Source organism: Callorhinus ursinus, unplaced genomic scaffold, assembly GCF_003265705.2.
Source record: "Callorhinus ursinus isolate GAN/ISIS: 27379988/994484 unplaced genomic scaffold, GSC_fseal_2.0 scaffold8, whole genome shotgun sequence".
NCBI classification, from domain to species: Eukaryota; Metazoa; Chordata; class Mammalia; order Carnivora; family Otariidae; genus Callorhinus; species Callorhinus ursinus.
Window position 1 is genome coordinate 39,788,808 of NW_027397070.1, and position 26,518 is coordinate 39,815,325.

Here is a 26,518-nt window from a genome sequence, read left to right on the forward strand (position 1 = left end):
AAGAACTGAGTCTGGGACAACCACAACTGCTTTAAAGTTCGGGGAGGGGGTGGATAACCTGTAAAGGAGATAGCCAAAGAGAGGAGCCTCAAATTCTGTAAATAAGCATAGGTTTCTGGCTGACTTCTGAACCATGAATGTGCTGGGTAAACTACAGGCAGCACAATTAGGACTAAAGGAATTTAATTGAATTTTGAATTGCCATCCACTGCAGAACAGATGGAGTTTGCAATTCAGTCTACCCAAGTCATCTACTTACTAGAATAAAAACAAATCAACATTCTTCAAAACAGTATAACAAAACCTAGTGTCTCTTCAATATATCATTCACCGTGTCCAGAATATAGCCCGGAATTATTTAACATATTAAAAAACAAGAAAATGTGACCCATTCTCAAGGAAAAAGATAATCAACTGTCACTAACCCAAAGATGACCCAGCTATTTGATTTAACAAAGGTTTTTTTTTTTTTTAATAAACAAAGATTTTTAAAGCAGTTCTATAACCAGGCTCAAGGAATAAAGGAAAATAGGCTTGTAATGAATGATGAGATATAAAATTCTAGCAGAAAAAAATAGAAAATATTAAAAAGAACCAAATGAAAATTGTAGAACTGAAAAATATAATTGCTGAAAAGTGTTTTGAAAGTATCTTTTTGTCTCTAAATAAAACAGGTTTGGGGGGAAGGGAAAAGATGGCAGAGGAGTAGGGGACCCTATTCCAACTGGTCCCCTGGATTCAGCGGGATATCTACCAGACCACTCTGAACACCCATGAAATAAGCCTGAGATTTAAGAAGATAGATCTGGATCTCTACAAACAGAAAATTGCAGGCTCTTGGTTTTGAGGTATGAAGCAGGGAGCCATGATTCTGTGGTCAGATATCAGAAGATAAACGGAAGGGGGAGGGAGCTTTCGGGATCCTGCACCACTAGTGTGCAAAAGGCTACCCCACTGGGGACAGGGCACAGACTCGCAGACCAGTAGTGGTGAGTAAAGGACTTCAGGGCAGCCCCGCTGGACTGAAAACTGGAGCCACACAGGCACACGTGCAAACTGGGGGCGGCTGGCGGTTGAAGAAGAACAAAGGGCAGAGATGTGCCTGGACTTTGAGGCGAGGACTGGGAGCGGTGCTGAGGGGCAAACAACCCAGGAGGCTGCAGTTTTTAGCAGCACAGACAGAAACGGAGATAGTGTGGCCTGGAGAGCTCACTGAAGAACAGACTGCTATCTCTCTGTTCTGAGGCAGAGGGTTGGAAACCATGTCTTCTGCTCTGACTCTCGGAAGAAGCCACCAGGGAAAGCCACCAGAGAACAAAAGCCCCAAAAAACTGTTTTTCACTGAGTCCATCCCCCCTCCACAGGGGGCAAGGCAGCTCTGCCCAAACACAGTTCCATGAGTAACAGCGTGGCAGGCCCCTCCCCCAGAAGACAGGCTGGAAGGACAAGAGTCCTACAACCCTAAGGTCCCTAAAAAACAGGTGCATCTTGCTTGGGTTATGGTCAATAATTTGGACTCTGTACATTCCCTCAACCACTCCTCAACAGAATGACTAGGAGGAGAAACCCCCAAAATAAGAAAGACTCAGAGACTGTGACTTCTGCCACAGATTTACAAATGGATACAGATATAACCAAGATGTTGGAAATAGACTTCAGGGTAACAGTTATGAAGACAAGACGATAGCTAGAATGGAGAAGTCGATTAATGGCAACATAGAGTCTCCAAGGGCAGAAATGACAAGTGAACTGGCAGAACTTAAAAATGCTGTCAATGAGATCCACTCTAATCTAGATATTCTAACAGGTGGGGTAAATGAGGCAGAAGAATGAATTAGTGAACTAGAAGACCAATTGATAGAAAAGAAGGAAAGAGAGGAGGCCTGGGAGAAACGGCCCAAAATCCATGAAAACAGAATTGGAGGAAAAAGTGATGCCATGAAACGATCCAATATCAGAATTATTGGGATCCCTGAGAGGGTGGAGAGAGAGTACTAGAAGATACATTTGAGCAAATTGTAACTGAGAACGTCCCTAATCTGGTGAATGAAACAAACATTCATGTCCTAGAGGCGGAAAGGACCCCTCCCAAGATCAAGGAAAACAGACCAATGCCCCGGCATGTAATAGTAAAATTCGCAAATCTTAGAAATAAGGAAACCATCTTAAGGGCAGTTAGGGGGAAGAGATTCCTTACCTACAGAGGGAGGAACATCAGAATAATGTCAGACCTATCCAGAGAGACCTAGCAAGCTAGAAAGGGCTGGCAAGACATATTCAGGGTACTAAATGAGAAGAACATGCAGCCAAGAATACTTTACCCAGCAAGGCTGTCATTTAGAATGGATGGAGAATTGCAGAGCTTCCAAGACCGGCAGAAACTGTGAAAGAATATGTGACCACTAAGCCGGACCTGGAAGAAATATTAAGGGGGGATCTATAAAAGGAGAAAGACCCCAAGAGTGATATAGAACAGAAATTTACAGAGACAGTCTACAGAAACAAGGACTTCACAGACAACATGATGACAATAAAGTCATCTTTCAATAATCACTCTCAATTGAATGGCCTAAATGCTCCCATAAAATGGCACAGGGTTGCAGATTGGATAAAAAGACAGGACCCATCCATATGCTGTCTAAAAGAGACTAATTTTGAACCAGATATATCCAGACTGAAAGTGAAGGGATGGCGATCCATCTTCCATGCCAACAGACCTCAAAAGAAAGCTTGGGTAGCAATTCTTATATCAGACAAATTATATTTTAAGCTAAAGACTGTAGTTAGAGACACAGAAGTACACTATATCATTCTTAAAGGGTCTATCCAACAAGAAGATCTAACATGTAAATATCTACGCCCCCAACATGGGAGCAACCAACTCATAAGCCAACTGTTAACCAAAATAAAGAGTCATATTGACAATAATACATTAGTTGTAGGAGGCCTCAATACTCCACTCTCAGCAATGGACAGATCATCTAAGCAGAAAATCAAGAAACAAGAGTTTTGAATGATACACTGGACCAGATGGACCTCATAGATACATACAGAACATTCCACCCTAAAAACAGAATACTCATTCTTCTCGAGCGCACATGGAACTTTCTCTAGAATAGACCACATTCTGGGTCACAAATCAGGTCTCAACTGATACCAAAATATTGGGATTATTCCCTGCATATGCTCAGACCATAATGCTTTAAAACTGGAACTCAATCACAAGAAAAAATTTGGCAGAAATTCAAACACTTGGAAGCTAAAGACCACTCTGCTCAAGAATATTTGGGTAAACCAGGAAATCAAAGAAGAACTTAAACAATTCATGGAAATCAATGAGAACAAAAACACATTGGTCCAAAACCTATGGGATACTGCAAAGGCGGTCCTAAGGGGGTAATACATAGCCATCCAAGCCTCACTCAAAAAAATAGAAAAATCCTGAATTCACCAACTAACTCTACACCTTAAAGAACTGGAGAAAAAGCAACAAACGATGCCTAAGCCACACATTAGAAGAGAAATAATTATGATTAGAGCAGAGATCAATGAATTAGAAACCAGAAACACAGTAGATCAGATCAATGAAACTAGAAGCTGGTTCATTGAAAGAATTAATGAGATCGTTAAACCACTGGCCAGGCTTATCCAAAAGAAAAGAGAAAGGACCCAAATTAATAAAATTATGAATGAAAGGGGAGAGATCATAACTAGTACCAAGGAAATAGAAACAATTATTAGATATTATTATCAACATCTGTATACAATAAATTATGCAACCTGGAAGAAATGGATGCCTTCCTGGGAAAATATAAATTGCCAAGACTGAAACAGGAAGAAATTGACAATCTGAAAAGGCCAATAACCAGTAAGAAGATTGAAGCAGTAATTAAAAACCTCCCAAAAAACAAGAGTCCAGGGCCTGATGGATTCCCTGGGGAATTTATCAAATATTCAAAGAAGAAATAATGCCTATTCACGTGAAGCTGTTTCAAAAAATAGAAACAGAAGGAAAGCTTCCAGACTCATTCTTTGAGGCCAGCATTTCCTTAATCCCCAAACCAGGCAAAGACCCCATCAAAAAGAATTTCAGATCGATATCCCTGATGAATATGGATTCCAAAATTCTCAACACAATCCTAGCTACTAGGATCCAACAATACAATGAAAAGAAAGGCCATATGCACCCCAATGTTCATAGCAGCAACAAAGCATATCCCTGGGATGAAAGGTAGAATAAGAGGAGAGAGAAGAACCATATGGTCCTCTCGATGCAGAAAAAGCATTTGACAAAATACAGCATCCTTTCCTGATTAAAACTCTTCAGAGTATAGGAATAGAGGGAACATTCCTCAGTTTCATAAAATCCATCAATGAAAAACCCACAGTGAATATCATCCTCAATGGGGGAAAGCTGAGAGCCTTTACCTTAAGATCAGGAACACGACAAGGATGTCCACTCTCGCCACTGTTGTTCAGCATAACACTAGAAGTCCTAGCAGCAGCAATCAGACAACAAAAAGAAATAAAGGGTATTCAAATTGGCAAAGAAGAAGTCAAACTCTTTGCAGATGAGATGATACTTTATGTGGAAAACCCAAAAGACTCCAGCCCCAAATTACTAGAACTCATACAGCAATTCAGTAATGTGGCAGGACACAAAATCAATGCACAGAAATCAGTTGATTTCTTATACACTAACAATGCAACTGTAGAAAGAAATATTAGAGAAACGATTCCATTTACAGTAGCACCAAAAACCATAAGATGCCTCGGAATAAAACTAACCAAAGAGGTAAAGGAACTATACTCTAGGAACTACAGAACACTCATGAAAGAAATTGAAGAAGACACAAAAATATGGAAAAACATTCCATGCTCCTGGATCAGAAGAATAAACATTTTTCAAATGTCTATGCTGCCCAGAGCTATCTATACCTTCAATGCCATCCCGATAAAATTCCAATGACATTTTTCAAAGTGCTGGGACAAACAATCCTAAAATTTGTATGGAATCAGAAAAGACCCCTAATTGCCAAGGAAATGTTGAAAAAGAAAAACAAAGCTGGGGGCATCACGTTGCCTGATTGCAAGCTTTATTACAAAGCCATGATCACCAAGACAGCATGGTGCTGGCACAAAAACAGACATATAGACCAATGGAACAGAATAGAGGCCCAGATATGGACCCTCAACTCTATGGTCAAATAATCTTCAACAAAGGGAAAAAATATGCAATGGAAAAAGGAAAGTCTCTTCAATAAATGGTGCCGGGTAAATTGTACAACTATATATAAAAGAATGAAACTTGACCATTCTCTAACACCCTACGCAAAGATAAACTCATAGTAGATGAAAGACCTCATTGTGAGGCAGGAATCCATCAAAATCCTAGAGGAGAACATAGGCAGTGACCTCTTCGACATCGGCCACAGCAACTTCTTTCAAGATACATCTCCAAAGGCTAGTGAAGTAAAATCAAAAATGAATTTTTGGGACTTCCTCAAGATAAAAAGCTTCTGCACAGCAAAAAGGAAACAGTCAACAAAACAAAGAGGCAATCCACAGAATGGGAGAAGATATTTGCAAATGACACTACAGTAAAGGGCTGGTATCTAAGATCTATAAAGAACTTCTCAAACTCAACACCCAAAAAACAAATAATCAAGTCAAAAATTGGCAGAAGACATGAACAGACACTTCTCCGAAGAAGACATGCAAATGGCTATCAGACACAGGAAAAAATGTTCATCATCATTATCCATCAGGGAAATTCAAATCAAAACCACACTGAAATACCACCTTACACCAGTTAGAATGGCAGAAATTGACAAGGCAAGAAACAACAAATGTTGGAGAGGTTCTGGAGAAAGGAAAACCCTCTTACAGTGTTGGTGGGAATGCAAGTTGGTATAGCCACTTTGGAAAACTGTGGAGGTTCCTCCAAAAATTAAAAATAGAGCTACCCTATGACCCAGCAATTGTACTCCTGGATATTTACCCCAAAGACACAGATGTAGTGAAAAGAAAGGCCATATGTGTCCCAATGTTCATAGCAGCAATGTCCACAATAGCCAAACTGTGGAAGGAGCCGAGATGCCCTTCAACAGATGAATGGATAAAGAAGATGTGGTCCATATACACAATGGAATATTACTCAGCCATCAGAAAGGATGAATACCCAACTTTTACATCAATATGGATGGGACTGGAGGAGATTATGCTAAGTGAAATAAGTCAAGCAGAGAAAGTCAACTATCATATGGTTTCACTTATTTGTGGAACATAAGGAATAGCTGGAGGACATTAGGAAAAGAAAGGGGAAAAATGAGGGGGGGGATTGGAGGGAGAGATGAACCATGAGAGACTATGGAGTCTGAGAAACCAACTGAGTGTTTTAGAGGGGAGGTTTAAATTTAAACCAGTTTAAGATTAATGGTAATGTAATCATGTAGTAAATACATAATTATTAAATAAAACTTTAAAGAATGTTGGATTAGCTTTCAAACCAGTAAGATTCATGCCTAGTTATTTGTGTTTGGAATGTTTTGGTATTGTTCATTAGTGGAACTATACTATAGGAATTATAAGTAGAATAAAGGGAAAGTTGGAAAATATTCATAATTCTTATTAAAAAAAATAATCCTAGGTTCCACATAGCAACCATACTAACAATAATGTATTGTTTTACCTTGGCAAATTTCTTAAGAAATTTCATCTATTGATTTAGAATTAATAATGAGCAGTAATAGAATAGCTAGTTTTATACCTCATAGCTCCCATCCCTCTACAGAAACTGTAAAAGAAGCAGAAATTGTTAAAACGAACTTTTTCAGCGCTCCATTTCAGAAAACAAAGTTTTATAATAACCAAGCAAACACTGAATTAAGAATGTTGATCTGTTTGGGGTGATAAAAAGGTTTTGAAAATAGGTAATGGTGATAGTTGTAGTATAATGTGAATGTAATATTACTGAATTGTACACTTAAAATGGTTAAGATGGCCAGTTTTATTATATAAAATTTTTTACCACAAAAAATTTTTGAAAAAAAATAGAATGATGTACTGGTAAATCCTACAACATGTATCAAACTTGAAAACATTATGCTAAGTGAAAGAAGTCAGAAAAAAACACATGTTGTGTGAATTCCTTTTTTTGAACATCTAGAATAGGCAAATCCATAGAGAAAGAATGTAAACTTATGGTTACCTGGGTCCTCTCAGTCAGAGGAGGAATAACTACTAATATTTACAAGGCTTCCTTTTGGAGTGTTGAACTGTTCTAAAATTGGATTATAGTTGTGGTTACACAACCCTATGAATATACTAAAAACCATTGAACTGTATACTTTTTTAAAACTTTCAATTCAGGAGTGCCTGGGTGGCTCAGTCGTTAAGCCTCTGCCTTCAACTCAGGTCATGATCCCAGGGTCCTGGGATTGAGCCCCGCATCGGGCTCCCTCCTCAGCGAGAAGCCTTCTTCTCCCTCTCCCACTCCCCTTGCTTGTGTTCCTTCTCTCGCTGTGTCTCTCTCTGTCAAATAAAAAAAATTTTTTAACTATTTTAATTCAATTAATATGTAATGTATTGGTTTCAGAGATACAGGTCTGTGATTAATTAGTCTTATATAACACCCAGGGCTCATTACATCACATGTTCTCCTTAATGTCCTTCACCCAGTTACTGCATCCCTCTATCTCCCCTCCCCTCCAGCAACCCTCAGTTTGTTTCCTATGATTAAGAGTCTCTTATGGTTTGTCTCTCTGTCTGGTTTCATCTTGTTTTATTTTTTCCTCTCTTCCCCAATGATCCTCTGTTTTGTTTCTTAAATTGCACATATTAGTGAGATCATATAATAATTGTCTTTCTCGGGTGCCTGGGTGGCTCAGATGGTTAAGCATCTGCCTTCGGCTCAGGTCATGATCCCAGGGTCCTGGGATCGAGTCCTGCATCGGGCTCCCTGCTCCTTGGGAGCCTGCTTCTCCCTCTGCCTCTCTCTCTCTCTCTCTCTCTCTCTCTCTCTCTCTCATGAATAAATAAATAAATAAATCCTAAAAAAAAAATTGTCTTTCTCTGATTGACTTATTTTGCTTAACATCATACCCTCTAGTTCCATCCACTGAACTGTGTACTTTAAATGGATGCCTTTATGATATGTGAAATATATCCCAAAATAGCTCTTTTAAAAGAAATATGATTTCACACAAATACGCAGTTTTGGGTTTTTTTTTTTTTAAGATTTTATTTATTTGACAGAGAGAGAGAGTAAGAACACAAGCCAGAGGAGAGAGACAGAGGGAGAGGGAAAGCAGACTCCCTGCTGTGCAGGGAGCTCAACGTGGGGCTCAATCCCAGGACACTGGGATCATGACCTGAGCCAAAGGCAGACACTTAACTGACTGAGCTGCCCAGGCATCCCTTATCTTGTAATATCTTTACTATCTCAGCATATCCACACATACCATATTAAGAGTTACTCCAAAAAGTTAACCTTGGAAGCAGCGTGTTTTAATATTTCTATTGGCTACATTGATCTTGGAATTCAGAAAATGCTTACTAAACTTCTTGATCATAAGTTGGTCATTATCAGGCTGGTCACATATATTTCTATTTAGTGTGATATCTCTGTAAAATGGACATTAATATTCTTACCATTATCTCATGGGATAAGCAAATTCATCCTTATCCTGCTGACTTTTTTAGTAGTGAGCCACAATATAACCAACCTACATTTTGAAACCAAAGGAATCCCTATTTCATCTATAGTAGAAAAAGAATGGTGTTGCGGATAACACACACACACAAAATTGAGCAAAACCTGAAGACTGTAGCAGTGTCTTCTACATGTGAATGTTATTTCTCAGTTGTGTTTAACAACTTTGAGTTCTAAACTTAGTATGCTAAAGAGATAAATGGTTCTCTCTCTTCCTGTTTTTAAAGTTCTCTGAGTTTTGATTCAAATATATCGAATATTCGATACTGACCTATTCTCAAACTGTTGGTGTTAAATCTTTTTCTTGTGTTTTGATACAAAGCAAACTAATCCTAGAATTCTAAGAGCAATTTTGTTGAGAGGGTTTTTTGTTTGTTTTCCATATTTCACCCATTTTCTTCTCCTAGGTAGCAAATACTTGCCTGATTGGAAAAAGCCTAATACTGCATTTCTTACATTGGGTAGATTTCCAAGGATTCCTATTAGAGTCATTTTAGATAGTGTGTTTGATTTACTATAACATGGTTTTAATAACTTATTCTAAAGTCCTCTTCAGAGGTCCAGTCGAACTTAGAACAAGCTTTATGTCAGTAGAATCATCACTGTCTATTCTGGTCACCAATTATATTGGATCACTGAAGAGTACCAATATGCATTAAATTTGGCTCTTAAGTTTGGGGAAGGCCTTACGGAAGATAGAATTAAAAGGTCAAAAGAGTATCTCTTAAATCCATTTAGCTCTATAAATCACTTGATTGTGTTTTGCAATTTATCTTCCCTTTAAAAATGACATTTCATCCCTAAAAAAAAAAAAATGACATTTCATTTTGGCCTTTCAGAGTTAGTGATAAAAGGATTACCATGAACCCTGATTCTGCCTAGGTGTTCTAAGGTGATTAAGTTTGTGGAGAAGCTTCACCTTAGGCAATGTAACCCTAACATAAATAATGTTGAAAAAATAACAAAAGAAACCATTTATTTAGCACTTACTATGTGCTAAGTACTCTGTTAAGTGTTTAACTTGCATCAGTGAGTTGCCATCAATAGGAGCAAATCCTTGGTATTCTGTAAAGGAATTGAGTTTACTAACTTCTCATCACAATACAATGTTCCCATGCTATTGTGATGAGTGCAGAATATGGACCCAGGTTACCTTCATTCAGAACAATACACTGGAGATATCCAAGCACAAATTAATTATTTTTGGATAAGTAGGCATATGATGAAGTTGCATCTACGTATTTCTATTTATTTCAACAGCAGGAAGATTAATATATTGTTATCTAGTAAAGCTAAGAAAATTGTATTGACAAAAAAATTTATAAAGTACAAAAAAAGGACTATCACAAGTAATAGTAATCTGCTATTCAGAACCATTTGACACAATCATTGGAGGATCTTTGCATTGATTAAGGTAAACAATGAATAGAACTCTAATAATTCACATTCTTTATCTTTATAAGCAATACATACAGTATTTGAATATTATAGTACTTGAGGTTTAAATGAATAGAATTAAACTGAAATTGACCTAAAGATTAAGCATCAGAACACTTGAGTAAAGAAGACCCCTCACTTTCTCAAAAGAAGAAAGATACAATTACCCTGAAATGGCACTATGGGTTGACATTTATGGTGGGAGTGTGAGAATATCAAATGATAACTTGAAATGCAACAAAATCTCAGTTTGGGGATCTTCTCTGGGCCGGGTCCTAAAAATTATATAAACACATATATTTTAAGAACATATGTTATAAATGCATATAATGTTTATATACATGCAAGTGGAAAATATGAATGTATGAAAAATAATGCATGGATAGTCCTTGGATAAAGACACCTGCTTACCTTGTGTCTCTACAACCCCCAAATATCCTAGAACCCTTATACTTCTCATTTAAGTAATCACTTGCTGTGTGCTTTACTCTAGTAGATGATAACTATTGTTTGCATTTGTTTTTTGAAGGACTTGGTGAAAGCTCCAACTATATTAACAAATATTTAGGAAATGTGTTGGTGTTTTCTCCAGTGGAGAAAAGTGGGTTTTTTGGGAAGGTTTTAAAGAAATATATTTTTAGAATTCTAATTTTAAAGTGATTTGGAGTAGATTCTCACAGCCAAAAAGGACCTGAGAGGATTTCTAGCTCAGATAACATGAATAGAGAAGAGATAATGGACAAGGAATGGGAGAATCTGCCTAGAAAAATAAATGAGGAGTTAATTCAGTAGACAACTTAGGGGGAAAAGACATGAAAGAAGATCTTAGGAAAATTTTCATGAAATATAAAAGGATGCTTAAGATACTTAGATACTTAAAATTGCTTGCATTATGTTATTTTGTTAGTGGAAATTATTTGTGTCATTTATAAAAACAACTGCACACTTAAAAAACTAGGAAACCAAGATCCTTACCCATTTAAAGATCTTCCCTTTGAAAAGTTCTTGTGGATTTTGAACCCATTTGTTAAAAATATTTTTAAAGTAACATCTTCCAATTATTTTATATTTTTTCATTAAAGTATAATTGACACACAATGTTACATTAGTTTCAGGTGTACAACATAGTGATTCAAAAAGTCTATACCTTCTGCTATGCTTACAAGTATAGCCATCATCTGTCAGCATATAATGCCTTTATAATGCCATTGACTATATTCCCTATGCTGTACCTTTTATTTATTCCCATAACTTTTCATTTCATAACTGAAAACCTGTATTTCCCACTCCCCTTCACCCATTTTGCCCATCTTCCCACCCTGCCCCCAATTATTTTATAAGAACAACTAACTAACATGAAAGATGGATGTTTATTAACCCCATTTCAAAAGTCATTTGTGTATTTGGTGGATGAAATTGAAAAATGACTGCTATGTAAGTGATTTTGTACGTCTAGCTATTGTACTTCTTTCATTTCAGTGTATTTATTTTTAAAAACTACTTTTACTTTTTAATTACTGTATCACAAAATATCAAACCAAGATTTTCTAAAATAATGCATATTCAATCATGTGCATAAAATATTGATGAGAAAAATATTTTTGCACAATTACTAAAAAGCTATTTTAAGTATTATGTTGTCTTTATCTCATCTTTTAAAATTTCTTGTGTGACATGCTGAATGTGTTTTAGCATAACATTCAGAATTTGCTTTACTGATAGAAATGTCTGATAACATTCAGAAATTGCTTTACTGAAACAGATGTATAATCAGAATTTTGGAGATCACTCTTACAGAGGAAGAGACATATAAGCAAGTACATTTCAGTAAAATATGAAAAGTGCTATCTCAAAGGAATAACTGGTAATACACACAGGGAACAAATTGCCTGGAGGAGTCAGAGGAGACTTTAATAAGATGTCCTAATGCTGTCTCATTAAGTATAGATAGGAATTTCTTAGGTGGTTATATCAGATTCTTTAATAAACCAAAGAAAAATGTGACATTTCTCAAATGATTTTATATTGTTGAGGTCTGCCTAATTTAGTGATTCATATTTCCATCAATAAATGTAAAGAAAAGAAAAAATCTATTGTAATAGATGAGTATGGGACTCTAAGTAGATGTATAAAATGGTGGTTTGTCTAAACTTACTTCCTCTTAACTCTGTTACTATCCCATTTTCCTCTTTTTTGAGTTCTCTAGTCTTGGGCAAGAGAAAAATATTGCTAAAAATCTCTGAGTGATGGTTTACATTCTGGTCAATGTAAAGAAAATGTTACATATTCATAAATACATATACCTGTAAAACAGTTTTCTTAAGATGGTCACACCTCTTTCATAGCACTAATCATGATATATTGAGGTACCATATTAGTTTGTCCATACCTCTGAACTTGTTGACATCAAGGGCATTTGTCATGCATTTTTTTCATTACCATATTTTCCTGGCACATACTAGGCATTGTTATGGGTTTTTTTAATTTAAATTCACCTAATTAACATGTAGTGTATTATTAGTTTCAGAGATAAAGTTCAGTGATTCATCAGTCTTATATAATACCCAGTGGTCATTACATCACTTGTTCTCCTTAATGTCCACCCCGTTACCCCATCCCCCCACCCCCACCCCAGCAACCTTCAGTTTGTTTCCTATGATTGAGAGTCTCTTATGGTTTATCTCCCTCTCTGATTGCACCCTGTCTTATTTTTCCCTCCCTTCCCCTATGATCCTCTGTTTTGTTTCTTATTCTACATATGAATATATGATAATTGTCTTTCTCTGACTGACTTATTTTGCTTAGCATAACAACCTCTAGTTCGATCCATGTCATTGCAAATGGCAAGATTTCGTTTTTTTTTATGGTTGAATAATATTCCATTATATATATATATATAATATAGAATATATTATATATATATATCCCACATCTTCTTTATCCATTCATCTGTTGATGGATATCTAGGCTCTTTCCATAGCTTAGCTGTTGTGGACATTGCTGCTATAAACATTGGGGTGCAGGTGCTTCTTCGGATCACTACATCTGTATCTTTGGGGTAAATTCCCAATAGTGCAATTTCTGGGTCGTAGGGTAGCTCTATTTTCAACTTTTTGAGGAACTTCCATACTGTTTTAGGCATTGGTATGTTTCTTAAACTGAATGATTAAAAATGAGACTTCATGACAGTTTATTTAAACCTAATTCACATCAAGTTTACTTTCAAAACTATTTTGAAGATTATTGTGAAGGATGTGTAGACTTACTACTAATAAAATACAATAAAATATAAATTGAAAATAGCCTGAAAAAGAGGAGGATGCAAAAATGCTAACTAGGAAAGTCACGGTATTTGTACTGTATTGTTGCATTAAAACCACCATAAGACTTAGTGGCAACAGTGATTTATTATTTCTCACAAATCTGTGGGTTTGCTGGGCTTAGCTGGGTGTATTTTTTTCTGGTTTTGCTTTGTGTCATTCATGTGGCTGAAATAATTTGTCAACTGAGGCTGGAGAATCTAAGATGGCCTCATTCAGGTGTCTGGGGCCTTGGTGCTGTCTGTTCTGCTAAGCTTTCTCTCCAAATGTTCTCTCTTCATTCCGTTATTTAGATTGGACTTCCTCTCATGATAATAGAAGTTTACCAAGAGAGTGAATGTAGAGATGTGAGACCTTTTGAGAACTTAGCTTCAGAACTCATACACCATGATTTTTGCCCTTGTCAGAGTTACAAGTCTGGCCCAGATGCAGAACTGGTGAAATAGACTCCACCTTTTGACAGAAGGATTTATAAAGAATATGTGGCTATATTTAACCTACTACAGTAGAATATGCATAGTTGTTGAGTATAAAATTTGTTTCTGAGTTGGCTGAAAATGAGGGGAAAATAAGACATTAAGGTTATCAAAATAAAGAACAAATACCAGAAAATTCAATTTGTAAAATCCCTTTATTTTTTAATAATACCTGCAAATTTTAAAGAATGTGGAAAATGCAAATGAAAATAAAAAGGATTGAAAATTAAAATGTACTATAAATCTAATTATCCAGAAATGACTGTTGTAAGTTGTAAAACATTTCATCTTTCTTTGCCTATGTTACAAATAGAAGAATGGATGCTTAATTGAGTGAAAGAAATAGCCATACAAAACCAAAATACTACTATCAAGCTAATACAGAAGCATTTTATTTCATTTAAATAGAAAAAAAAGTGAATGTCAGAGCATGTTATATGTTATATGCTAAACAGAGATCTCTCTAAAGTTTAAAAATAAGGAAAATTATTAAGTTACAATCATATTTTTTACTATCTTTCTAAGCCTTGGGTTTGGTCAAACTCTGCTATGAAAGATAAGGATATTAGCACTACTGTATAACCTATCTTCTTCATACCATCAAATGTCTGATTATTATATAATTATAAAAACAAAACCCTAGGGTGCCTGGGTGGCTCAGTCAGTTAAGTGGCTACCTTTAGCTCGGGACATGATCCCAGGGTCCTGGGATCGAGCCCCACCTCAGGCTCCCTGCTCAGCAGGGAGTCTGCTTCTCCCTCTTCCTCTTCCTGCCTCTCTACTTGTGCTATCTCTGTGTCAAATAAATAAATAAAATCTTTAAAAAAGAAAAGCTCTAATTGAACCATATCTAGTCTTCAGACAACTTATTTCAGAAACCACTGGAGAGATGTAGAAAGAAAGATAAAGTTAGCCCAGACTGTATCAAATCTGGACAGACTTGAACAGAAAAATGGAGAAATAAAAAAAAGAGACAATTTATAATCTTTGTTGAAATGCTCTGCTTTTCCCTCTGAGATTTTATTAAATATCCAATATTAGACTTTTTTATAAGGTCATAATTTATGGTATTTCCTGTGTTTCATTTATTTTTGAGAATTTGTACTTTCTTCCTTATTTTCTATACTGCATGAAATAAATACCCAAACTGCAGTGTGTTTTGATCAATAACAAACCGGTTCCATGAATTGCACTTCAAAATTTTTTTCTTGATTGCTGAAATGAATCTGCATTTCCTCACTGTATATAAGGTATTTGGGTATGTGGATGTCTTGAGCGGGTAGATAAGTTCTTCTGCATGTGACAATGTTACTGTTTTCTTTCAGGAAACCCTGATAGATTGGTGTGATGAAAAGGAACTTAACTTGATATTAACAACTGGAGGAACAGGGTTTGCACCACGAGATGTCACTCCAGAGGTGAGATAGTATGTGCCTTTCTCATATTCAAGAAGTAGGTTATTCATATTATTTTTAGTCTTTTTTACTATGTTTTATATTTATAATTTTGCTAGGCAGAACAAGAGACTTGTGGTTCTAAGAATGTAAAAACTTTGCTGTGGAAGAATTGCTATATAAAAAATGTTTTTTGACTTCTTTCTTTGGACTTATACAAACATGATATAAAATGAGGAAGATTCAACTGGTCCAGAAGGTAATTTTGCTTTTGTTCAGTAGTCTGTGATAGAAGCTGAACTTCAGGCACATTGCCAAAGGAGGTAATAGCAGAACTCTCTTAGCATGGCATCTGGTCTGATGTACTTTGTTAATGAAATTCAAAATGTATCTGATTTCTCTGTTTTGAGATACCCTTGTCATTGGTCTTAAAGCACAGGAAATTGTGATAGAATACATATACCAAATTTATAGCACTTTTGGAGAGGAAGGGTTACATAGTTCATAATTCTAATGTGAATTTAAATGCAGAATTTAATAAGCCAAAAAACAGAATTACTATCCAGGCTTTATGCCACAAGAATCACCTTAAATCCTTGCATAAGGAAAAAATTAGGGAGCGAATGAAGAGTAGGCAGTGATCAGTGATATAGGGGAGTCTTTTTTTTTTTTTTTTTTGGAGGAAGCCATAAACCTCAGAGTCATGCAAACTTATATTACCACTTGTGATATTGTTTCCTTTACCTCCCAAAAAAGTGTTTGCTGGCTGAATTTCAACTTAGTGTTAAATATATCCTTCTATTTTCAAACCAATACATAATTGTATCTACTGTTTTATTAACACAAGACACTTCTGCTCTGCATCTATTAAATTTTTACTGTCCATCTTACTCTATCATAGTAGTTCCCAAACTTTAGCCTGCACCACAGTCAAACTAAGGACTTGTTAAAACAGATTGTTGGACCCACCCACAGAGTTTCTGATTCAGTAAATCTGCAGTGGGTCCTAAGAATTTGTATTTCAAATAAGGCCCCCCGTGATTCAGATGTTGCTGGCCCATAGACTATACTTTCAAATTTTGAAAACCACAGTTGTAGTATATGAAAATGGAATTTTTTTTAACCAATTGTAAAATATTTTCTGTTCTTCTGTGTAAAAATTGTGACAGAATTTTTTTGGATATTATTAAAATTGGACTTATAAATAAAGTAGTTTGTTTTTAAAGCAATCAGAATAGAGTTGTATTGGGAAAGTGTTAACTTCAGTTGCTTAAAAAAGTTGTTCTTACATAATAAGCTTCTGGGTGTTAAGGGGAAACGGTCCTTTGGCCAATTTTTACATTTCTTTTAGACTGAGATTAACTTAAAAAGTACAATTGGAGGGAAGCGATCTCCTGTAGGGGTGTGTTTGTGTTCTGTTTGTAAGAAAATTGCTTACATATGTGAAGACATTGATTTTTGGAGTTTGGTCGTTGTATTAAGTATTTGAAGTAAATGACCTTGGCTTTATATGTCCCTATTTTTTCTGTGATGATTTAATATTTTCATATTATTTCTTTTTATATCAGGAAATAAGTTACTATGGAATTCATTTATAATCAGATAACATTATTTTTAACTGGGGGAGAATAATTCCCACAGAGAGTTAAGTATTTTGTATTCTGTGGTGCATCAAGTTAATACCAAAATGTTAGGTTGAAAATTTAAACCTTTGAATTTTGGCTCTGCTACTTATTAACAAGGTGACCATAGACTAATTATTGAATCCCTCTGTGCCTCAGGTTCCTATGAAATGAGGTAAACAAAAGTACCTATCAATAAGGGTAGCTGTGGGATTCAATGACAGCTATTTATGGCATTTTAGTAAGTGCTATATGCAAGGATTAACTTAATAAGGGTTAAATTTTTTTTTATTAGTTGCTACATAAATACTAAGTGAACAAATTTGGTAGTATTTTTTTTTTGTATGTAACTACCAAATGGACAAAAACAGTCTTATAGTAGATTTAAAGTATATCCATGAAATCTTTACAGTCTTGTTATTTTTTAAATTTTGATGTAAGTTTCATATTTTATCTTTTTCGGCTTAATGTAATTTAGAGGTCTTAAAATTCTACCGTTCTAATATTTGTTTATCCCATCCACTTTTTTTTAGTACCATTACTTGATAAGAGTCTCTTTCCCTGACCATGTATGTTTCATTATATCAGAAATTAAGAAGCTTTTAATGAAGTCTTTCATTTACCTTAAAACAGTAGAGGTGCTCTTAAATTCTTACATTTAAATATGCCTATAGCAACCTCCTGAGTAGAGTTGTATTCGGGTGTTTTCTTTAAATGAGTTAAAAATATACATAAATAGGTCTTTTTTAATATCTTTTTTTGGAGAATGGGTGACTTACCGATTGTAAATATCTTGATTTTTAGTAGGTTTGCTTTACTTCATATCTTATATATAAATACGTAGGGTATGTTTATTTACAGCAAAAGTCCACAGGACTGTTAAGCCTTTGAAAAATAAGCAAACATAAAAGCAAAGTAGGGCCAACCAAAAATAATTCTACTGATTTCCCTACTTCTCTACACATTTAAACGCTTGTCATTCTTCTACTATCCAAAATATAACACTGGGATGTCTGCTAGGAATCCAGAAATATAATTTGGGTTCTATTATAATACAGTTGTTTGTCTTAGAGAGTTGTGCCTAAAAAGAGAAGAAACTATTTCTAGACTACATTTAACTATATATAACTTAGAGTTGCAAAAATTTTTAAATAGTCAAGTTATAAAAAACACAAATACTAAATATTAAGGTAAAATAATAAAAGACTTTATTTTACACTAAATAATTGACAATAATTAGTGTAATCTACAAACACAAAGGACAATTGTTTGTGGAATGTGTGTGTTGTTAGAAAAAAAATGGAGGAAACAATAAATAGAATAAATGAAATAAAGCAATCTAAACTTAGTGTCAGTGGGTATGAACTCTAGAGAAAAGGGAAAGTTTAATGAACTTGGGTTTCTTCCCAGGTCTGTTAAAAAGAAAAATGGAGTAGCAAATTCAGTAAAGTATATCTTGTTTCTTTTTTTCTTTTTAACAGAAATAAGGCAATCAGAATCAATTTCCCTAAATTATGAAATTGTTTCTCTTTTGGGGCCCTGTGTCCTAGAATATAGTTCATCTGATATTTGCATGCCTGCTGGTCTGCTCCCTGCCTCTAAATATGAAATACTATCAAAACTTATATATAATAGCATAATAATCTATTCCCTTCAACTTTTTAGAGTTTTATTTTGATATAAAAAGCTTTAAATTTTAAGAATAGATGTTATACACAAACAATGAATCATGGAACACTACCTCAAAAACTAATGATGTAATGTATGGTGATTAACATAATAAAAAAATGGATTTTATTTTCAGGATTCCTCGCTGGTTCAGTCAGAGTAGTGTTTGACTCAGGCCATGAATTTGAGCCCCACATTGGGCATAGAGATTAATTAAAATAAATAATTTTTTTAAAAAAGAGTAGATTTTATTTTCTCTGATCTGAAAAAGGTTGAATAATCTGTTGGCATTGGTGCTAGTAATTATAAAATTCTGTAGAACATAAGAATTCATTGCTATACAAAACATTATCTCTTCATGTCTCATTACCAGTTAAAAACAATGTATGTCCAAAATAGGTATTGTTACATAAAAAATCTTATTATTCTTAAAAAGTAAAATTAGGGACTTATAAGTGAGGCGAAGTGAAAACCCTTTAGACGTAAATTCTAGAGGAGACTAAAAGATCAAGAAGCATTAAAAAACGTATATATAGTTACAAAGAAATGTTTTATAATATGTTATGGTAAATTTGAAAATATTAAACTATTTGATATTTATAAGGTAAAAATAACTTTAAGCATTTTTAGATTATTAGTCTACATCAGAATAAAGGATTGGATACTAATACCTTATTTTGATCATAAAGAGTTAAATAGAAGCCTAACATACATCTTAGTTCTCATCTATTTATTCATTCATCAGACTTTTTATTTTTAATCCTTAATATGTATCCCATGCCGTGCTGGGTGCTGGAGTTAAAAAATTAATAAGACATGGTCCTTATTCTCAAGAAACTCTTAATTTGTTTTGGGAGTTGGCAAACAAGGCCTATAGTCCAAATCCAGCCTTTTTGTTGGTGTTGGTGTGGCTTGTGAGCTAAGAATGGATTTTGTATTTTTTAAATGGTTGAAAAAAATCAAAAAGCGAATAATACTTTGTGGCACATAAAAATTATTTGAAGTTTAAATTTCAGTGTCCATAAATGAAGTTTTATTGGAATACAGCTACAGTCATTCATTTATGTAATGCCAGCGGCTACAACAGCAGAGTTAAATAGTTGTAACCAACACTTTTCCTTTTAAATGAATATCCCTTGTATTAAAATTTATAGTTTCCTAAAATTTTTGCTATTCCTCCTTTTGTTTGATTATTTTTATTCTGACAAATTATATCAGGACACTTTTGTTAGACGATACTGCTAAGAACAACAGTTCAAAAGTTTTTTAAGATTGAGATTTTACTTAATGCATAACAAAGCCATTAGTTTGATCAATTTTGAAAGTTAAAAATTTTAGAATGAGGGTCTTTTACTTTTGTTGTGCTGTATTGTCTATTGAGACAACGTGGCAATATACTTCGTTATGGCAGAAAAGTGTTATTTCTTTGCTCCTTCTAAAATTAAGCATTTAAGAGGTGAAACCCAACATCATTTCAGATCACTAAAGAAAAAAGGGTAAAAAATCAGTTTTTAAAAAGTCAACAAAAAATGTGAGTAAAGATGACATTCTCAATCATCAGACCAGGAGTCCACAAACTTTTTCTGCAAAAGGTCAGATGGTAAATACTTAAGGCTTTGCAGGCTATAAAGTTTTGGTTGCAACTATTTAACTCTGCTGTTGTAGCCACAGGAGTAGGTTCATTATGGAAGTGAAGAGGCATCTGACAAAATGACGATTGCTAAAAGGGATAGAATACTAAAAAATTGGTACAAAGGTTGAATTTCTAGGCTTATGAATTCTAGAAGATGTATTCTGTTTATAGCCTATAATATTTACATTTCTTTGGAACAGATTACTATTTAAGCCATTTTATAAATATTTTCCACTTAGGTTATTAGAAATTTTTTCACAAAAATATCAAATCAAAGAAAAATTGTTTATTTTGTAAAATTTGTTTATAATCAAATTGTCACAATTTATATATTTCATCATTTTAGGTGTGAGTGTACTGTAAGCCAGGGATCATTTTATGTAGTCATTAGCCATTTTTCTTTCATAATTATAATGCTTCAAAAGCAAGAATTCTGTGTAAGTAAAATGTAGGAGACATTCTTGATCTGAGTTACTGACTATACTTAATGATTCTCAATTTGTGACTTATGAAAATCAGTGAGAACATTTAATAGCTTCACCTAAAAGTTAACATTTAACAGCTTCACCTAAAAGTTAACATTGGGCCTTTTTTTATATGCATTTATTTTAACATTGGGCATTTTGACAATTAGAAAAACTCCTGTATTATAGCAGAAGCATAGAAAAACACCATATGTAACAGTTTCTGTTTTTGAAAGAAAATTTAATCACTAACATAGGTCATTTAAATTATGTAGTTGTTTTCAAGTATATAATATTCTTCAGAAAACTTTGATTATTTCCCTGGAAAAAATATCATATACTAATATTCTAGAACTCTGTTAATACTTATCTTACAGTACTAGGATTTTTTTTTTTTTACTAATACCTGATATACATGGTAAAGCTAAATATAACCGTATTGAACTAGGATTTTGAGTATCTTAAAATTGTTCTGTATAAATAGGATAACTCAACAATATGAAATTGATGAAGCAGGATATCAGAAACCCTTGTAATTGAAGTATTTTAAACTAGATTGAATAAAATACATCACTCTTCTATGGTCAGATAAGGTACATTTTATGCCATTTTAAGCTCTTCCTTTAATTTTTATGAAATAGTTCTGGACATAAAAAATATGTTTCCATGTCTTATCTTTGTCTAAACATGTTGAGATGCAATATGATATAGTGGAAACACTAACAATATAGAGTCAGACATGAATTTGAATCTCAACTCTACCACTAAGTATGAAATTAAGGCAAATTAATCTGTTCCAACTTCATATTTCTCATTTGCTATATTAGCTAATGCCCACTCTCAGGGTTGTTGTTTCTAGTGATTGAGATTATAAACATAACCAGTAATAATAACTAACACTTATATATAGCACTTTAGTATGTGTCAGCAGCTGTTTTAAGCATATGTTAATTCATTTAGTCTTCAAAACAACCATATGAGGCAGGTACTATTTTATATCTATTTTAAAGATGGAGTAATGGAGACACAGATCAATTAATTGACTTGCCCAAGGTTATCCAAACTAGTTAAGTGACAATAATGCATGTAAAAAGATCTAGTATAATGCCTGGCACCTTTGTAGATGATATGTAAATGTTTATTTTTTTTCTTTACCTTTTCCTTCCTCATTTAATTAATATTACCTGTTACCTCTAATTAGATGTGACAGCCCCAAATATTTCTGCTACTAACCCTTGTACTTCTGGTATCTGTTGTTAGCTACTGACATACCTTGTGGATAGTCTAAAAAATAAAGATGTAAGTCAACATTTCCCTACTACTACTTCCAGGCATGGGGTAAAGGAACAATATTAAGAATTTCTAAAGTGTATATGACATGAGGAAGGTGGATTATTAGTGCAGTTGCATTAAGTACCTCTTGATATACTACCTGAACCTATTTATTTTGTTTTAGGTCTCTAATTCCTCTGTAGTTTAAAGTTCTTGGAATATGGCTTGAATCAGCTGAGATATATGGCATTCAGGGTAGCTTTTCCATAATAGCCCACTTTATAGCTGGGGCTTATAATTATTTTGCATTATCCATTAAAAAACAGCATATGTCTTAGATTATAGGCACATTTATGCACTACCAGATTGCTAAAAACATCATATATAGTTTTTATTCAGTTTAACAAGTATTTGTCAAGTACCTTGGGCTTCATTGAGTGAGTGCTAAAGTGCATGTACTCCTAAAATAGTCACCTGACAAATCAAGACAGTATAAACCTAATATCAGAAATGTGCAGCCAAAAGATTTCTTTAAAGAGAAAGATTAAGAGAAAGCTAAAATTAGTTAATTTTAATTACAATTAATCAGTACTAAAAACTAATTTAAAAATTAATCAGTAAAAATTTTGGACAGGTAATAGTAAAGCTAAAATTAAAGAAGAGAGATAGGATTCAGATTAGGAGAGAAGAGGAAGGACATTACTAATGAGAGTAAGGAAGATGGGGAAATATATGATCAAGTTACAGAGAAAGATAAAATTAAGAAAATCTTCCTAGTTAGAGCAGAGGATTCATTTTACATAGAAGGATGGATAAACTAGACCTGTTATTTTAATCTTTTTTTTTAGAACATCTAGAGTAGCACCATCTGTAGAGATGAAAAACAGCAACCGTCCTTATTCTGAGATTCCTTAGAAGCCACAATTCTTAAGTCTAAGTCTACTATCAACCAGTACACACAGTAAAATCATGCCATCAAGTCTCTGTAAAAGTAGATACTTTTTGAGATGTCATTTATTCAAATACACATCAACACATTCCTCAGTAGGACTAACTTCATTCTTTTTGAGGATTTTTTAAAATGTTTTTTGTTTTGTTTTGAAGTCCTGATTTAATCTACAGACCTAGTGACTATCCACACCATTATTTGTAGATAAAACTGAAACTGCTGTGAAGCATCAAGTTCCAGTTTTTTGATTTGTTGTTTGGAAACATTTTCTCATCACAGATCTTGTCAGTGATGTATCTCAAGTTAGCTTAGTGTTTTATATAAAATTACAAACTATATAAAAAAAATAGAGAAATCACAGTATCTCAGAGTTTGAAAAGAATTCAAAGGCCATTATGTTCAAAGTCCTAGCATACCTTTTCATCATTCCCAACCTTTGTCTGAACATCTCAATTGCTACATCTTCCATCTGGGAGTCTGTTGCTTTTGCAACTCTGTTGTTTGAAAGTACAAACATATCAAACTGAAACCTGGTGCCTTACCCTTTCTACCTCATGGTTCTAATTCTTCTTTGCACTGTACAAAGAATGTAAATTTCTTTTTTACATGATAGTTCTCCTAATATTTGAAGATAAATATCATATTTTCCCCTTAAGTCCAATTACTTTTGTATTTTTTTGCATTCTTTTTTTTCCACCATACACAATCTTTCCCAAGATATTCAACCTCTATTTTATTTATGCATTAAAAAGAAAAGCTCCTTGGTATAATTGTACCAGGGGAAAGGTAAAGATACAAAATTCAGTCATTTAGATAAAGTAATTAGGGCAATAAGTGACATTGAATTTAAAACTATTACATTGAAAGGCTTATATTCCACATAGTAAGAATAAAAAGGGAAAGGTACATTGTTCCTCAAGGTCAGAATTTTAGAATTTTGAGCGTAAGGCAAAACCAGAAATTTCATATATGAAGAACTCATATATATAACATTGTTTTCATTCCCTTAAGTATGTTTCTTAATTGTATGCCTATTCTGTATGAGAATATGTACTTAGCTTTTGGAGGCCCTTAAGATGATCATTATCAGTAAACATACAAATAATTACAAATACACTTATTATGGTAAATTCCATATCTATTTAGAAAACTCTTACTAGAAAAGTAGTATTGCCCATATAAACCATTTGTGAGGCAGCATAACAAAGTATTTAAGAACACAGACTACTTGGGTTTGAATCCTAGATCTACCTTTTACTAGTGACCTTATACAACTTCCTTAACTTGCTATATACCTCAGTTTTCTTATGTGTAAAATAGAAAGAGTAAGAGTACTTACCTCATAGGATAGTTATACTATGTGAACTAACATAAGTAAAACACTAAAAAAGTATTTATTTGCTACATAAATATTTGCTATTATTACCTACAATAGAAATATAGCTTTAGCTTAAAAATAAGTAGATAATGGTTGAATAAATATTGAAAGAATTTTCTCTAGGGAAAAAAATCCAGTAGGATAGAACCTAAAGTATACAATGGTATAGCTGTGGGAAAGGACAAAGAAATAGACATGACATGCTAAATATTGATCTTTACCTTGAATTTATCAGAGTGATAGTATCTTGAAATCATCTTTCCAGCTCATCGTTACAAGCCTACTCTCGTAAAATGAGCAGAGGCTGGCATGCCAGAATACTTCAGTTTTACAAAATATATACTAAGACAATGACAACAAAATATCATTAAATATTTTACAAATATAAAGTGCCAAAAGTATATTTATCTAGAGATATAGTTGTAGGAATGAAGTTTTTAGGATATTCCTTTCTTCATTATCTGGAATCAAGAATGTGAATTCATGTCTCTATAGTAGACCTCCATCTATAAAACAGACTTAATGTTGCTTTTCACACAAAATATAAAAGATAACAACAAATGGATTTATACCTGTCAAGTTCTCTGAGCTTCTTAGAATGCCACTGTAGAACAGCAGAATATTTGTGACTTTATGTTATTGCCTACCACAAAAAGAAACTGATAGGGAGTCAGAAAGTAGATTCAGATAACAAAATAAACTATTTGGAATGATTCTAATAATTTTACCAATATTATTTTCTCATGTTGGAACTTGGAAAGAGCATGGCTGATATTAAAGAGAAGAGGACAAAATGCCCAGTGAAGGGAGTAACCATTTTAGATAATCATAGTAACTGACACACAGGTGACAATTTAGGGGAAGATTTCTTTAAAAGATGCTGAGAAGAAAGAAGCAGTAAAGCTGTTGGAAGTATGGAGTTCGAAAATGAACTGCTGTCAGTTTCATGAAGATACCAAAGGTCAAGATAGCAATGTGAAAGAAGCAGTTGATAATATTGTGCTGCAAGGACCAATTGTTGTAAGAGGCCATAAATTATATTTCTTTATGAAGGTTAAAGGTAGCATTATAGTGCTGGGTGTCATTGAGATAATTTGTTTCCCCTTTACCTTCTCCACCCCTTTCCATAAGTTTGATTGTAGCATATGATATACTTGTATGTCTTAATCCTTAAGGTGAAACTTTATGTAAGGAAAGGTAAGACAGGTGATTATGAGGTGATTTTGAATAGGGTTTTGCAAATTTTTAAAATACTTTTCTATAAAAGTATTGCTTGTGGTGATTGAAGACTACAGTTGTTTAGGAGACCCCATTATAATGAGGTCAGTTTAGTATAACCCCATTGATGAGGTTCAAAAGAGATTCACATTATGCCGATTTCCCACTATTGTTAAACAGGGTATGTTAAATAGAATATTGGTTAATTATGTGATACTTCAATATGAACTCTCTTTGTGGGCCTTGTTTACTTTCTCATTCCCTTCCTTTTTGCCATGTTTAAGATTTATCTTTACCTATACTGTACCCTAACCCTTAAGATGCGGCTGCTTTTGTAGGGTCGATAGATGTATGAATATCACCACCAGTATTAAATACCATTTAGAGGAATGAGAAGGCTACTTTTATATATACTGAAAGCAGATCCTAGTATAAATGCATCTTCCCTCTTAGGTGTATCTTCAGCGACAGCAGCAACAGTATTAAAAATAATGCTCTAGTTTATCATTGCTTAAACTTTGGTTATTACTCTTTGCCTTCTACATATAAAATACCATTGAACAGGGGTCAGCACACTTATTCTGTAGAGGTCCAGACAATAAATACTTTAGGCTTTGTGGGTTCTGTACTCTCTATCATAACTACTCAACTCTGCCAGCCCTCTGGCACAAAAGCCACTGTAAGATGATATAAATGAATGAGCCTCACTGTGCCCCAATAAATATTTATGGATACTGAAATTGGATTTCATATAATTTTCACATGTCATAAAATATTATTCTTCTTTTGTTTTTTTTTCAATCATTTAAAAATTTAAAATCACTCTTAGATTGAAGGCAATGCAAAAAACAGGCAGCAGGCAGGATTTGTCCCCTTGGATATGATTTGCCAACCCCTATTTTGGAATATTCCTACCTTATAGTGTACTAGTATCTCCTCCGTTAATCAAAGGCTCATAGCAAGTGAGCTTTCAG

General features: G+C 34.0%; 1 protein-coding gene across 11 annotated transcripts in view; it reads left to right on the plus strand.

The window, feature by feature from the left end:
• GPHN (gephyrin) overlaps positions 1–26,518 on the plus strand; it is a 633,555-nt gene that overhangs the window by 286,105 nt on the left and 320,932 nt on the right. For all 11 annotated transcript variants that reach the window (XM_073895379.1, XM_073895381.1, XM_025869865.2 and 8 more), the window contains exon 4: positions 15,272–15,364. In XM_073895379.1, coding sequence (XP_073751480.1) covers positions 15,272–15,364 — 93 coding nt within the window. The remainder of the gene's footprint in view (positions 1–15,271; positions 15,365–26,518) is intronic.